The sequence below is a fragment of the Hipposideros armiger genome, unplaced genomic scaffold, assembly GCF_001890085.2.
Source record: "Hipposideros armiger isolate ML-2016 unplaced genomic scaffold, ASM189008v1 scaffold_135, whole genome shotgun sequence".
In the NCBI taxonomy this organism is placed as follows: domain Eukaryota; kingdom Metazoa; phylum Chordata; class Mammalia; order Chiroptera; family Hipposideridae; genus Hipposideros; species Hipposideros armiger.
Genome location: NW_017731485.1, coordinates 3,002,037 through 3,017,311, shown reverse-complemented (window position 1 = coordinate 3,017,311; position 15,275 = coordinate 3,002,037). Strand labels below are relative to the sequence as shown.

The following is a 15,275-nucleotide window of genomic DNA, read 5'->3' as shown; positions in this document are numbered from 1 at the left end:
CGCCCCTCCCGTTCCGAGCGTCCCTTCCTCCTCGTTGTCCCGCCTCTCAGCTAGGCCTGCAGACGGGGTCAGCGCCACCGCTCAGACCAGGTGAGAGCTCGCCGCTCCGGCGCTGGGGAACCGGGTGCCCCGCTGGCCAGACCCCCTCGCCGGGCAAGGGGTTGAGAGTGCAGTCGGTGTCCCCTGCCTGCAGCCCTCTGTCCGCGGTCTAGTAATATGGGGAGTCTCATGCCTCCGAGGCCCTGGGACGGGCTGGAAGCCCTCACTTCACACACACACACACCCCTACACCTGACGGTAGATTTGGTAGAGGCATTTCCAGCCCCATCCCACCCCCGCCGTCCCCGAGACCCTGCCCCATCTTAGGAAAGGTGGGTGGGGAGCCTCCAAGCCCTATCCTCAGGATTCATGAAAATGGGTACCCTCCTCCTCACCGGGTCCCTCTTCTCTACAGAGGACACCCTCCCCGTCACTGCCAAGGGGGGAGAGCCCGGTCCCTAAGTTAATAACAGGGTACTCGACTTCCCCCTGAGCTCCCCTTTCTGTGACACAGCCTCTGTGTCCTCCGGCGCGGAGCCCCCTTTCTATCTGCCTTACCCCCTCCCCCCGGATCCCAAGAAACTGGGCGCCCCACACCCCGTGTCTCCGAAGTCTGAAAGACTGGGGGGAGGGCGCCCAGGGTAGGCCCGGGCGCTCCGGCATCTCCCTCCCGGCCAGCTGGAACGTTAGGGGTAGCAGTTTTCCTCGGGAGGGGCGCGGGGGGCGGAAGGCGCAAAGAGGGCGTGGAGCTTGTGGGCTGCGGGTTACGGGGTTGCCTCCTTCCCTCTTCCGGAGACTTCCTCAGTGCCCGAGGAGATCCCTCTGAGGAGTGAGTGTCTGGGGGTCTGGGGATTGGTGATCAGGTGGATGCATTTGATGGCTGTGGCCCAATGGCGTTTAACCCACGCTCGTCCCCACTGAGAGCCCCAAACCGGTCCTGGTGGCCCTGGGGAGCTGGGCTTGTTTCTGCTTGTTGCACTGATGAGATTAGGGGAGCTGAGTGCTGGGCACATCCCAAATTCAAGCTCTGTGCCAGCTGCTGCTTCAAAGACAGAATACGGGGGTGGAGGGGTTAGCCGTCCCCTGTCCAAAGGGTTCCTGTATCACCAAAGGGATGGTAGCAGAGAATCTCTAGCTGAGGTGATTAAAATGTGCTTTAATTTGCATACTAGACCCTGTAGGTATCAATAGACAGCCCCCCACCACTCAATTAGCATGTGAGCTGTTGAATAAAAAATAAATAACATGTGAGATTGGGACAGTCCTGGAAATTCCAAGCCGTTGAGTCACAGAGTATAATTATGGCCAGGTCTTGCCCCTTTGGCACCTCTCTTGTTAAGGGACAGAGACTTACACCCAAGTAAGTAAAAATGATTTATGGCACAATACAGTTGGGAGCCAGCCTGTCTGGTGTGGGTAGTAAAGAAATCAGCACCCTCACTGTTGTTTGAGAAAGGCTCTGAGAGGGTGGGGAGAGGCAGGAGACAATGGGACTTGAAATAGTTTATTCAGCTTTCTTGCTTCCATCTCTTCGTTTCAGTATTTTGTCAGGCCAAAAATGTAAACATAAGCTCTCAGAGATAATACATTAACATTTGGTAGATGTCCTTCTAGATCTTTTACTATGGCATATATACATAAAATACCTATATTTATGTAACCATATGGAGTATTTTGTAATTTTTTTTAAAGATTTTATTGGGGAATTGGGGAAGGGGAACAGTGTTGGAGAATTGGGGAAGGGGAACAGCCAAGTTGTTGTCCTTCGGTCTTAGTTGTGGAGGGCGCAGCTAGCTCAGCTCCAAGTCCAGTCGCCACCTGGCCGCCTGTCGGCGCTCACAGCCGCTCAGCTCAAGGTATTGTGTTTAATCTTAGTTGCAGGTGGACATAGCCCATCATCCCATGCGGGAGTCGAACAGGCAACGTTGTTGTTAGGAACACATGTTCTCACCAGCTGAGCCATCCTGTCACCTGTTGTCAGCTCAGCCGCAGCTCAGCTCGGTCACAGCTCACTGGCCCATGTGGGAATTGAACTGGCGACCCTGTTACTCAGAGCTTGCACTCAACCAACCGAGCCACTCGGCCGGCCCTGTAATTTTTTTCACTCATGGACATATTTTCATGTCACTTATTAAGCCACATCATTTTAATGATTGTACAATACTAAATTGTATGAATTTATCATTATTTAGCCAATTTCTTACTAATGGACAATTCATTTCTTTCCATTGTTTTGCTCTTTATCATACATGATAATCAGGGATGTAGTGCACATCCTTTTGGTACGTTTTGCTATACCTGTTTATTTCCTTCCGGTTCCTGGGGAATACATTGTTGGATTACGGTGTGTGCAATTTGAAATTTTGGTAGATATTGCCAAGTTACCCTCTATCTGTGCACCCACCATCAGTGTGCAAAGATAATAGAAGCTTTTGTTGGGCCAGTTAAGTGAGACCATTATGGTTTAAGAAACTTTTGGTCTTTCTAGTGACAGCAAGAGACAACACGAGAGACTCGGCCATGCTCTGCTCTGGAGAGCTTAGAAGAATTCATCTCTAAGAGACTGAAGTGGGTTACAGGATGGCCAAAGAGGAGAACCCGAGTACTTCAAGGGAGTTTCAGGATTTGCAGAGGAAGCTGTCTTTGCTGATAGAATCCATCCAGAATAACTCAAAGGTCAGTTTCCCATCAGTACCTATAATGGAAAATCCCCAAGTGACACTAGCTTAAACACCATAGAAAGCTATTTCTCTCTCAAGTAGAAAAATTTGGCAGTAAGTTAGGAATCTTTCTACCTCACCACCCTGCTGTGACTAAATTTTGACCTTCAAACTCATTGTCCAAGGTGGCTGCTAGAGCATCAGCCATCGAATCCATATTCCAGGCAACAGGATGGAGGAGAGGGGGAAGAAAAACTTGCAAGCCACTTTGAATGTCAGGAGGAAACTTCCCGGAAGTCACAAATATAACATCTCATAGACCAAAATTTAGTTGCATAACCGCCTGTGGCAACTGCAATTCTGTAGATGGATCTGGAGAGGTGGCTCTCAGATACCATAGTTTTTTAGTTTTGTTGTTAATTTTGGCTTATGTGTTACCCTGAAAAAGAGGGGGCCAAAGTCTGCTTTTAAGATTTGAGTTCAGCATTCCACTAGAAACCCAGTGTCCAATAGAAATATGACATGAGGCACATATGCAATTTAAAGTTTTCTAGTAGGTGTGTTTAAAAAGTAAAAAGAAGCAGGTGAAATTAACCTTAATAATGTATTTTATTTGACTTAATATTTCCAAAATGTTATTTCAACACGTAATCATTATAAAAAATTACTGATGAAAAAAGCTATGGAGATTTTTACATTCTTTTTTTGGTACTGAGTTTTCGAAATCCAGTGTGTATTTTACACAGTGCATGTCACTTTGAGCTAGCCACTTTTCAGGTGTTCAGTAGCCGTTCAATAGCAATGGGACTTCAGATAGTATATTTCAGTTTCTTGCATATTTATCTTTACTGCTCTTTCCCATATGCCTTTCAGCGTTTTATCAAGGAAAAAAATAACAGCTCTCAGATATAATATTATTAACATTTTGTTGTATGTCCTTCTAGACTTTTTTCTGCCCATAAAAATACATACATGTATGTAACCAGATGAACTGTTCTGTGATCTATTTTTTGTATTGGATAGCACAGTTCCACTAGAGACTATTTGAGAAGATGCCACTTTGCAATCTAGAGTAATATACTCTGTAGGGATCTTTTCTGGACTCATCCCAAAATGCCTCTGGCACTCTTTATGGATTTAGCGAGCTATTTTTAAATTGGACACACAGCTTTCTAGTCAGCAGGCTGAGACTCTTGTCATGAAAAGTTAGTTCAGTAAGAAAGGTCCTCATGCTCATTTACCTTCTACAGTTGGTTCTCATTATACGATGTGTCCTATAAAGTCACCTCAAACACGGAATTAGCAAATGCTGAGCCATTGCTCCCAGGGGAAGTATAAGATTTAGGTGCTAGCAAACTTCTGGTCACAACATTCTCATTAACAAATAACACATAACCTGTTTTATGTATACAGTAAAACCTTGGAATGCGAGTGACTTGGTTTGCAAGTGTTCTGTAAGACGAGCAAACATTTCTAATACATTTTAATGTGGTAAACGAGCGATATCTTGCAATACGAGTGAGTAGTTTATTTCCGGAATGAATTATGCTCGCAAACCAAGGTATTACTGTACTTAGTTAATAGATATGGTTGGTTCACTAACGTTGAACTCATGGCCAACTGCACCGTAACTCTCGTCTGAACGAAACTTATTCAACACATTGTATTTTCTCTGTGATGCACACATCACCGCCTTCTTACACTTAGAAACACTAGATGCTACTTCTGCACGTGGGTGCCATTTTAAACTGCGAAATCACCAACAAAGCACATACAAATGTGAAAAAAAGAAAAAAAAGGTGGCACTAGATGGACCCGAAAAAGGACCGTTGTTTAGAGAGCTCAAACAGGAAGACACAGTGTCACCTAGTTTCACCTCAGATGGAAATGTGTGTGTCAGGTGACTCATACTTTTTGCTGCTTTGTGCATGTTCACAAAAGCACCACCAGTCTCGATTGAGGGGGTTACAAATCAATTTTAGTGAGTCGGTGAATTTGCAAACATGGAATCCACAATGAATGGGGCGTGACTGTATACTAATTAACCTTGATTGAGCACTTACTGTATGCCAAGCCCTGTGCTAGGTATTTGGTGTGTCTTTAATATTTGCATCCGCCTCCTGCGGGAGGCATCCAAAGCTCCTGAACTCTGGCTCCTTGGCGTTCAGTACTGGCCCTTTCTTTCTCTGCCTGTAGGTGGTCGCCTTTATGAAGTCTCCGGTGGGGCAGTACCTTGACAGGCATCCTTTCGCGGCCTTCACCTTACTGGTGTTTATTGCACTGTCAGCTGTTCCTGTTGGCTTCTTCCTGTTCCTTGTGGTGCTTACCTCCCTGGCTGCTTTCGTGGGAGTCATATTACTGGAAGGTAATTCATCCCCTTGGAAAAGGACTCAATCGGAAGGACCGTGTTTATTGGGCCTCTGTCACTCTTGTCAAAGGTCCCTGCTCTTGTCAAAGTCATATCAACCAAGGCAGCTTGTTAGAGTAGCTAAAACGTGGACTCTAGGGTCTGCATTAGAACTTCACCTCTACCAGTGTGGCTTTGGACAAGTTATCTACCGTCTCTGAGCCTCAAATGCCTCACAGGTAAAATGGGGATGTAATCATGCTGTCTTGAAGGGTTGTTGTAAGGATTGCAGCTTACAGGTCCATAAAGTATGGAGTACAGTCCCCGGCACAGAGTAGCTAACTGCTGCCATTAAGCAGAGACAGGCCGTTCAGTCCATAGCTGGTTGCTGAGCATCTGTTGCGTGCCAGGTGCCTTGCTAGGTACTGACGTTCCCCCTTCACCTTTCCTCCTGATGTCCCACTGCCAACTGTCAGCTTCTCCCTGTGTTGCTGAGTTAAAATGACTGAGACAGCAAAGCTGACTGGTTCATTTGGCCTTTTCAAATCAGATTGCAAACCACAAGATACGGGCCAAAGAGATGGTTGCCGTTGGGTCGGTAATCACCTTTGGTCCATTCTGTGGGTTCCCAGAGCTAAGAGCACCCAGAGTTGTTTCCCTGCCCCTGGGGACTGTGGACAAGGCAGTTTACACTTGAAGAAGAAGGTGGGCATGGTAGGCGGATGAGCCAAATACAGTTTGGCACACCCGTCGTTCAGTAAATACTGATGGACAGACAGGTGAATGAATGAATGAATTAATGGGTAGAGGAATGAATGATACTATAACAGAAGTGAATTTAGAGAGAAAGATGGGAGCCCCTACGTTTTGGTGGCACCGTGCAAAGCTTTACAGAAGACAGGACTTTAAGAGGTATGACAACTTTCTTTCCTTTGGGCAAAGAAGGGCTTTCTAGATAGGAGGAATGGCGTGTGCGAAGCCTTCAGAGCGGTGGTTCTCGAACTTGAGTGCATACATCTTACTTGCTGTATGAAAACGCAGGCATCTGGAGTGAGGTCTAGAAATCCAAATTTTTAGCCAGCCTCCCTGGTGCATCTGATTCTGATATAGTGGTCATCCGCCACGTTTCGATAAACATGGATCGAAGATTTTGTAAATGTTTATGAAAAGGCGGCACATCCGTTTATATTCTGTGGTCCCCTTCCTTTTCAGGGTCCACCCCCAAAACAACCACCATGGCTCTTTGTTCACTCCCAGGGGAAGGGGAAGGATGTCTGCCCTACATCATTTTCCATGTTATTAGTTCTACACTGGAAAGAGGGCGGCAGGGGAGAAAGCAGGGCAGACAAAAACTACCACAGTCCATCACACGTGAGAAGCCATTTAATTGCCATGGCAACGCTTCGAGGTGGTTATTATTGTACGCTTTTTACAGATGGGTTAAACTCAAGCCCCGAGAGGCCCAAAGTCACACCGTGAATGATTTAACCAGCATCAAACTCAGTCGTGTCTACCATGAAAATCCAAGCTCTTTCCGTTGGAGCCTTTACTGTGTTTCCCTCACAGACCCCACATGATGAAAAATGTATTTTCGCTACACTTATTAGATGGTAATTCATTAACACTCCCCTTAAAAGACGATTTAATGGTGGGGAAAATGACCAATCAGACCTTATGATTAAGGCGTGATAGTGGCCAGGCTATCCGTTGTAAAGGATGTGATTAAGAGCTACATTTAGATTTTACTTTATTTACCTGCGTAGCCTTCATACCCACAGGCAGTGAGTGTACATTACGTCATTCGTGAGGTAGTTTGAAACATAGGATGTGATTTACCTCCCCCATTTCTGCCTTGCCTGACACCCCCTAAAGAATTCCACTGGGAGCCCATCCCTGACCTTGAGGATGAGGGGGTCCCACACTCAATCACCCAAGGTCAAGAAAGGTGACAAAAACGAACCGAGCGCCCCGAGCGTACTACAGTCATGTGCTGCGTAACAACCGGGACATGTTCTGAGACATAAATGTGCTGTCAGGCGACTTTGTTGTGCAAACATCACAGAGGCACTTCCACAAACCGGGATGGTGTAGCCTCCCACACACCTAACACGGGACGGCCTAGTGCTTAGGCTACAAGCCTGCACAGCACATTATTTACCGAGTGTTGTAGGTGGTACCCTTTCGTAGGGCACCTACCACGTACGGAGCTGGCAGGACCAGAAGTTGCTCCGGGTGAGTCAGTGAGTGAGGGGTGAGTGGACACAAAGGCCCCGGACGTGACTGTGCACAACTGTGGGCTTTATAAACACTGGACATGGAGCGCCTTATTGACTAAAAGGTTGTTAGGCAGCACAGGACTACATTTGGGAACAGTGTGACCTGAGGAAACAGGAGGGTCAGCCCGTTGTAGCCATGCAGTGACGCCCACTCGGCTGCTTAGCTCTCGTCCTTTTTAAGCGATGCCAGAAATCGGGATTTTTATAGGAAATCTCCTCGCTTGAAAAATGTGAACTGTCATCTTAAACGCAGCGGCCCAAGGTCTGGCGATTCTCAACTGTTTTAGGCGAATGCTTCTCCTTACTCTGCTCTCCTCTAGGGCTGGTCATCTCTGTGGGCGGCCTCTCACTGCTTTGTGTCCTGTGTGGCTTGGGCTTCGTGTCACTCATCATATCAGCAACTATCATCGCGTCCCACGTGGTGGTCTCCAGCCTCATCAACTGCGGGCTTTCTTCCAGGTAAATACAGGTCAATATAATAATTGAATCTTTTCTATTTGGGGAGGTTTTGACAAATAACGGCCTAAGCCCAGTCGGTGTTTAGAAGCAAAACTGTAAGAGGCAGGCATTCTTCAGATGTCATACATCCTCCATATACGTCCGACGTCAGATGGGAATTTACAGTGGAGTTCAAACAAAACTATTGCTCTGGTCATCCCCCAACCCCACCCAACAGCTCATTTTGTTGTCACGGCAACTCTGCAAGGTCCTGGTTCTTATTGATTGAGTCCTTTAAGAAGATGTCCATGAATTTACGAAAATTCAAATCGCGGCGTTCTTCTCCGAGGAAGAGGGAACAGCAGAACAAAGCCACCATTCTACCCCCCATGCGTGTGTCCCTGGTGGTGCAGGAGCTATAAACCTGCTGTCCCACTGTCTGTCCCGGTCCCCTGTGCTCTCCCAACCAAGTGTGTGTGTCTAACCGCTGTGAGCGTGAATCTTGTGTTCGAATATATGGATTCTGTCCCTCTATTATGCCTCCCAAATGCTAGCTGCTTCCTCTGGGGCCACGACGGAAGGAACAGTGAGTATCTATTGGGTCTCGAGGGAGAACCAGTGCTGCAGTGAGCGTACTGGAAGACAGCATGTTTGTCTGTCCATCACAACGGGCCATCGTCCTAAGGGATTTTCAGAGGTGTTTTTTTGGGGTGTTTTTTTTAATGCTTGATTTTTGCTCTTTTGTCCTGGTTGATTTTAGAATCAACAAGGATTTTGAGTCCCAAGTGGGATGTGACCCCACTGTCCTTCGTGTAAGCCCCTGCTGAAGTGATGGTGGTGGCCATCAGCCATCCAGCTCCTGCCGTGTGCCAGGGACTCTGTCACAAAGTCCCCGGGCCTCGCTCAGCTCCTGTCATCCCCACAGCCACCCCGGGAGGCAGGGACCAGCCCCAAAAGGTTTCTCATGCATTGCACAAGAAAAGGTGAAGTGGGGGTAATTTACAGTCGCTCCGGGGCGGGTCTCATAGGGTTGCTGAGCGGATATACCTGGCATGACATTCAGCTTCTCATAAATTGTGTTGCGCACTCTCAGCCTTAAAAGGAATAAGAGGAGAAGTATTGGTCTGTTTGGCTTAGTGAGGTGGATGCTCTTGACGGCAGCCTCCCTCCCCCCGCCCCTGAAGATACCACAGGAAGTAGCAAAATCGGAAAACCACCTATTTACCAATGAAGAGACTGAGGAAGATACTCAGGACTTGTCCTTGGTCTCCTTATCTGAGTCTCCCCAATAAGCCGCTGGCACCCGTTGTTTGGAGTAGGGCAGCGGTTCTCAAGCTCCTTGTTCCCAGGCCCCATTTTGCCTTCTTAAAAACGATCGAGTCTTCTGAAGGGTTTTTGTTTATGCGGTTTCAGTGTATTGATAATGACACCAATGGAAATTATAATGGGAATTGGAAACATATTTATTGATGTCAAAAGAACAATATGTCCTGTTAATATAAATACTTTTATGAACGGTAACTATATTTTTCAATACAAAATGTAATGAGTGGCATTCAGTGGCATTGCTCCACATTTTGCAGATATTTTTTAACGTCTGCCTTAATGGAAGTCAGCTGGGTTTTCATTTGTGCCTCTGCGTTACTTTGGTTGAAGTGTTTAAAGAAAGTGTTTAAAGTGTTTAAAATCCCAGCCTCACAAATGCGTTGGAAAAAGGAGGAAGAAAAGCTTTCTCATATGACTAGAGATGTTCTTTGCTAAACACCAAAACTCAGTAAGTGGTAGTTTCTGAAAGGTTAATTGAAATTGAACTTTTTGTACAGTAAGTTCTCACTCAAAGTCATCGATAGGTTGTGAGACTTGAAGCAAAATGATGTATGAAACCCCTTTTACCACAGGTAATTGATATAAGCGAGTGTTAAGTTCCTATGGCATCTCATCAATGTTGTAACAAAAATCACGTTTTTCAAGGACCTGCTGTACTTTGTTATATAAAAATCCACTGCTCTATCTTGCACTTTAATAGATTTTTTTTTTCACCATGCATGAGTTTCTAACTTCACTGGTCATTTGGAGACTGTTGGTTCTTTGAGTCATGCTGATCTCCCAAATGTACTTTGAAAAACTCCAAGTTTCCTCTGTGAGGGAATGAAAAAGGCACATGGTATATAGCATGGTATTAGGAAGATGACTGTTGCCTTAAAACCCTTGCACTAACGAATTCTTCTAAACTCAAGAAACAGATGGGGTTGCGGGGGAAGGGGGAGGAACTATCCACTTTCTTCCACGATGCAAATGGAATTTTGAGCCTAAACAAAAGATAGCACAAGTGACATTTTTAAACAAGGAAAAAAGGTAACAAAACTATAAGGTGTTCTCATGAAAATAGACTAAACGGTCTTTTGAAGGAATAAACTGGCTTCTGAGAAGGAAAGCTCAGTGCTGCTTCTTTGTTAGGGGGTCATCGAGCCCTCCCAGGGCCTGCAGTTCGGGGACAGTGGGGAACCCGGGCAGCTGTGTCTGTAGAGCCACTGCGTCATTTACTTTTCGTCACACTCCGTATCCCAAAGCAACCAGAGCGTGTCTAGCCTCCTCACGTCTGTACTTAAGACAAGGTTTCCTTCCCAGTGCTTTGTTGTCAGGCAGGAATGCTGTGGGTGGCGAGTGATACAAAACCTAAGCAGACACCAGTTTAAACAAATAGGAGTTTATTTTTATTATTGCATCACAAAAAGCTGGCGCTAGCTCAGGGCCTTCTGCCTTTCTGCAATGCCATCTTTAGCGCCTTCGTTTGTCGCCTCATGGCCATGAGAAAGCTGGCCCTGGTGACACCAACTGTATTCCAGGCGGGACGCAGGGAGAAAAAAAATGAGTCCTCCCTCACCGATGGAGTCTGGCCCTTTCTATCCAGTGAGTGAAGTCTTCCCCTGGAAAATTTCATTCTCCCCCAACCAACTCCCTGGGCTAGAATTTTGTCAGGTGGCCACTCGCAGCTGGAAGGGGGACCGGGAGATGGAGGATTCAGCTCCTGTAGTATAACCCTGCAAGGAGAGCTCTGGCGTGTAACAGCGGGCTGTCAGCGTTGGCAAGGCTACGTGAAATTTTAAGATAATATATAGATGCAGTTAAGTTTGTATCAATAACGCTACCTCCCCTCCCGCTTCCCTCTGAAACCTACCATCACAGGCACTAAAAAAGACCAACCTATTTCTCTTCCTGCCTGCCCGCCTCCCTTCTCTTGAAGCTGTCAAGAAACAGTCAAGTAATTGGAGTTTGAAGATATGGCTCTGACTCCCAGCTCGGCCATTCTTTAGCTGCGTGATCTTGAACTTCTCTGTTCTCAGTCTTCTTTCATTGGAAAATGGGGCTACGCCTCACTCTGCCTCTCTCACTAGATTGTTGTGAGGACACAGACAAGAATTGGGGGAAACACAAAAAATGTCATCTGTTCAGCTATGTTGACATCTGTTCAGCTATGTACTCTCAGCATTGCTCTTTAAAGGAGCCCTGGAGCTGACGGTTTCCTCTTGTCACCAAACAGACCACAAAACCCCAACAGCAACTGCCAGCAGGCCAGGAAGCCCGCAGACTCAGAGAGGCTCTACCAGGAATGACCAGCCGACGGGACCAGAGCGTTTTTTTTCCTACCGCCCTTCCTCCCCCACCGCCCAAGGTCGTTGGATCACACACGCCCCTCGGGGGTTATGACTCAGAGGGGGCCGGGTAGCCAAGCACTCCTTAGAGTTGCCCTGTCGCCTTTTCACTGCCTTTTCACTTGTCCGTAGGATCCTGCAGTAACCGCCCAGGCCATCTCACTGCTCGTGTGGCGGTCCTGTTGGCCGACCCTCCCTCACGTGGAGAATCAGGCTGATGGCCTGGCGGTTCCTCCTGCCGCTCACCGCCTTCTCCCCAGTGATGCCGAAGTGACCTGGGCAGGGTCCTGAGCCTCCAGAACCGGGCGACTTGACACCAAAGGCTCGGATCTTGTCTTCAAGGGCCCAATTTGGGGCAATCGTGGATTGTTTTTTTCTTTCTTCCCCTTTTTTTTTTAAGGAAATGAGAGAAACTGTTTATTTCTTCACTCATTTCAATCAAGAGCTGGGAGGGAGTCTAAAACAGAACAAGCTCTTCTGCCTTATTAGTTTTTTTTTTTTTTTTTTTCCCCCAGAAAGAACAGCAAGCACTATTTGGCAATAATGGCCTCACAGACAAAGGTGAAAAAAACACTCCAAACTTCATTTTTGTGGCCAAGAGCATTTTTTTTAAAGTCTAAAGGTGTAGCTTCCACTGTTAAGTGCTATTACTTTTTAAAATACCTGCACTTGACACTTTTATGTTGTTTTAAATAACTTGTCTTGTTAAGCCCTTTCTTTAAAAAGACCTGTGAAAATGCTATAGAGTTTCAGCTTCAGTGATCTATCTATTTGCTGTGATATTGTATTCAATAAATATTTATTTAGATGCACTATTTTTCCCTACTCTTTATTCTCTTCCTGCCTCTTTGACACCAAGACGATGTGTCAAATGGACTGTAGGCTTAGACGAGTAGGTCTGGGCTGGGGACACCAGATCTGGGAGTATTTTCGGTACTGAGAACTTTACACAGCCTTCTTACGGAAGGCTCTCCCAAGAGTTGCCAAGAGATGATTTTAAAACATAGTTCTGGGAGTGGCCGGTTAGCTCAGCTGGTTAGAGCACAGTGCTCACAACACCAAGGTTGCCTGTTCGATCCCTACATGGGCCACTGAGCTGCGCCCTCCACAACCAGATTGAAACAACTACTTGACTTGGAGCTGATGGGTCCTGGGAAAACACACTGTTCCCCAATTTAAAAAAAAATCATCTTTATAAAAGAAAAACAAAAGCATAGCTCTGATTGCATAAACATCCTGCTTCAAACTCTGCAAAGCAGGAGGTGCCTTCCCACCGTACTTGAAAGTGCGAAGTCTTTTCTTTTGATGCATTAGGTCCAGCCCAGACTGTCCCTGCCGGCTTCTCGTGTTTCATATTCCATCACCCTCTGGATTTTAGAGGTAAAACGAAGGTTCAGAGCTTAAATGACTCCCCCAGTTCAGCCAAGAAATGTGCACCTGAATCAAGTCCGTGCCCATCACACTGCCTGGGGCCTAAGGCCTTTGTCCACTGATCAAATGCAGTAACTAACGTAAAGTGCTGAGCCCAGCATGGTGCCTGCCACAGGACGGGCCACGAAGAGCAGTTGTCAGAATGCACGGTGCCCCGTTGTCTAAGACTGAGAGGAGCAGGGACACGTGAAGGGCCCATCGCTGGCCACGCTTAGAAGAAAAGCTATCGTTGGCCTTTTCTACACAGTTCAACGTGTGGCTCACTCAGAAGGTAGTGAGTCCCCGTAGCACGAACACTGTGACTTTATACGTCAGGATGTTCCATTATCAATATGCCTAGGTGTTTGTTTTTCACACTTGCCACATGTGGGTGCTGTTGAAACCCTACACGCATCCATATGCATGTGCAATCAGTTTTCACTACCTCCGATTTTAGAGATGGATCATAGTGAATGTTATCCATTGTGTGTGGTGGGAAAGTTGGGAATCAGTGATGCTGGAACATCTCCTGCCACACTCCAAACGCTCCCACCTTCCCCGACCCAGCCGACTGGCTTGCGTGCACCATCTCCACTCTTCCAGCCCTTGCCAGGCACAGTAAGCAAGGAACAGTCTCTCTGTGCTTTGATTTCCTGAGTCTGTAATGAGAATGCCACCCAACCCGAGTCATCAGGAGACCGAGGCACGTGATCTATCAATTATACAAGGGCTGCAAAACATTAGAAGGATCAAACCTTTTATTGACTAGGTCATGTCTTGTTTGCTGTTATTTCCTTATATTTATCCATCCTCCCCCACCCCAACCTGCCCCCTCTCTGCCAGTGCGCTGGGGATGGAAACAATGGTGTGTATCTTTCCCTTCAGGTAGCCCAGAACGTTATACATAGACGCCCCTGAGTCATATCACCCATTGACTAGAATGACCGAGAAGACTGAATCTACGGCAGTTCAAAACTGGGGGTGATTTTGCGCCCACCCCCTGCCATGGGACAGTTGGCAGTGCCCGGAGGTATTTCTCTGTCATGACTGTGTATGTTTGGGTGGGGGGTGCTGTGGGTATCTAATGGGGATGCCACTAAGCATTCTATAATGCACGGAACAGTCCCTACGACAAAGAATTATCCCAGCCCAAATGTCAGTAGTTCCAAGACTGAGAAACCCTGGGTTAAGCAAATCACCAGAATTAAGCCAGGTGGCAGAGCTGGTCTGGAGTGGGGCTGGGATGGGCCAGGTCTGCACCAGAGCAGCCAGTTCCACTAGTGGCAGCAGAAAAAACACACACCTTCACGTTTGTGAAATATTTCAGGCTTTCCAAGAGCTTTCACATCCATCACCGCCTTTGGCCTTGCGTAGCAGTCCTGAGAGGTCCCGCGGTTCTCATCTCCACGCACTACTCTAAACTAACAGGTAAGTCATTCGCCGAAGGTCTGAGAGCTGGCTAGTAAATAAGCCACGAGAACCTCACCACCGACCTGTCCCTCTACTCTCTGCTGCCTGTTTTTGCTAAAACAGAAGTAACAAGGATGAGACAGCAGGAATGTGGACTGTGGGGCAACGGAGATCCTTCCGCTCAAGGCCCCACGCATATTCTCACCGTCTCTGGGCCTCTGTGTAGGTGATGGAGCTTCGAGCTTCCTTTGAAACCCTTAAAAAACCAGCAGAAGGAACGAAGTGTTTCCTAAAAAAAAGTGCTTCATGTCTGAGCCAGCAGAGGGCGCTCACGTCCAGGCGATGTGAAGCTGGCTCAGCTGTGACCACAGCACTCAGCTGGAAAAGGTGTTCGCCTTGAACCTCTTTAATTGCCATATGCATCCATACAGGGGATTGTGAAAAGCAGAGTCTGAGTCTGTAGGTCGTAGGTCTGGAGCAGGACCTGAGTTTCGGCACTGCTTACCAACGCCCAGGTGTGACCTTCCACCAACACACTTTGAGTGGCAAGGTACTAGATGCCCTCGCCAATCGTCTCCTGTGGATGGCACACCCGAGGCCCAGGGGGAACACGCTTACTCGGGGTCACACGGTAAGTCTGCAGTGCCAGGGCTGGACCCCATGCCTCTGGCATCCGGGGCTCGTTTCATGACATCTTCCCTGCCCCTCTGACCTTGAATGAAGGTAAAGAGGAGGATCCCTAAGTATGGATGAGCAGTAAGAGGCTACCATCTCCTTGAGTCAAGCTTCTTTGAGCTACATTCGTGATCAAATCACTTCCCTTGCAGAAGTGCCAGTGGGAATTCAAAGATGAACAGAGCCAGAATCTGGCCTTCTTGGGCCTTGCGGGAGCCAAAGCGAAATAAATGTAACAAAAGTTATTCTTATTACTGGTTCAGACAAATCTGGCTATGAATCCAAAGAAAAGCTTACATATAACTTGGTGTGTTCTCATAGATGCAAATTCTAGTCATAGACTTTCCTCTAAAAAGGCAGGTTTTTT

At 47.1% G+C, this 15,275-nt stretch overlaps 1 protein-coding gene across 6 annotated transcripts; it reads left to right on the top strand.

Moving 5' to 3' along the window:
• The first annotated feature begins 3 nt into the window (after positions 1–3).
• Positions 4–13,793, top strand: LDAF1 (lipid droplet assembly factor 1). 6 transcript variants are annotated; one of them, XM_019649937.1, is made up of 5 exons: positions 4–90; positions 2,528–2,715; positions 4,896–5,064; positions 7,643–7,781; positions 13,709–13,793. In XM_019649937.1, exons 2-5 carry the CDS (start codon positions 2,620–2,622, stop codon positions 13,710–13,712), a joined length of 408 nt encoding a protein of 135 aa, XP_019505482.1. In that variant the 5' UTR covers positions 4–90; positions 2,528–2,619; the 3' UTR covers positions 13,713–13,793. The 6 variants fall into 6 exon arrangements, with proteins under 6 accessions (XP_019505482.1, XP_019505477.1, XP_019505480.1 ...); XM_019649932.1 differs by lacking the exon at positions 13,709–13,793 and adding an exon at positions 11,929–12,225; XM_019649935.1 differs by lacking the exon at positions 13,709–13,793 and adding an exon at positions 11,546–11,921.
• Positions 13,794–15,275: the final 1,482 nt, after the last annotated feature.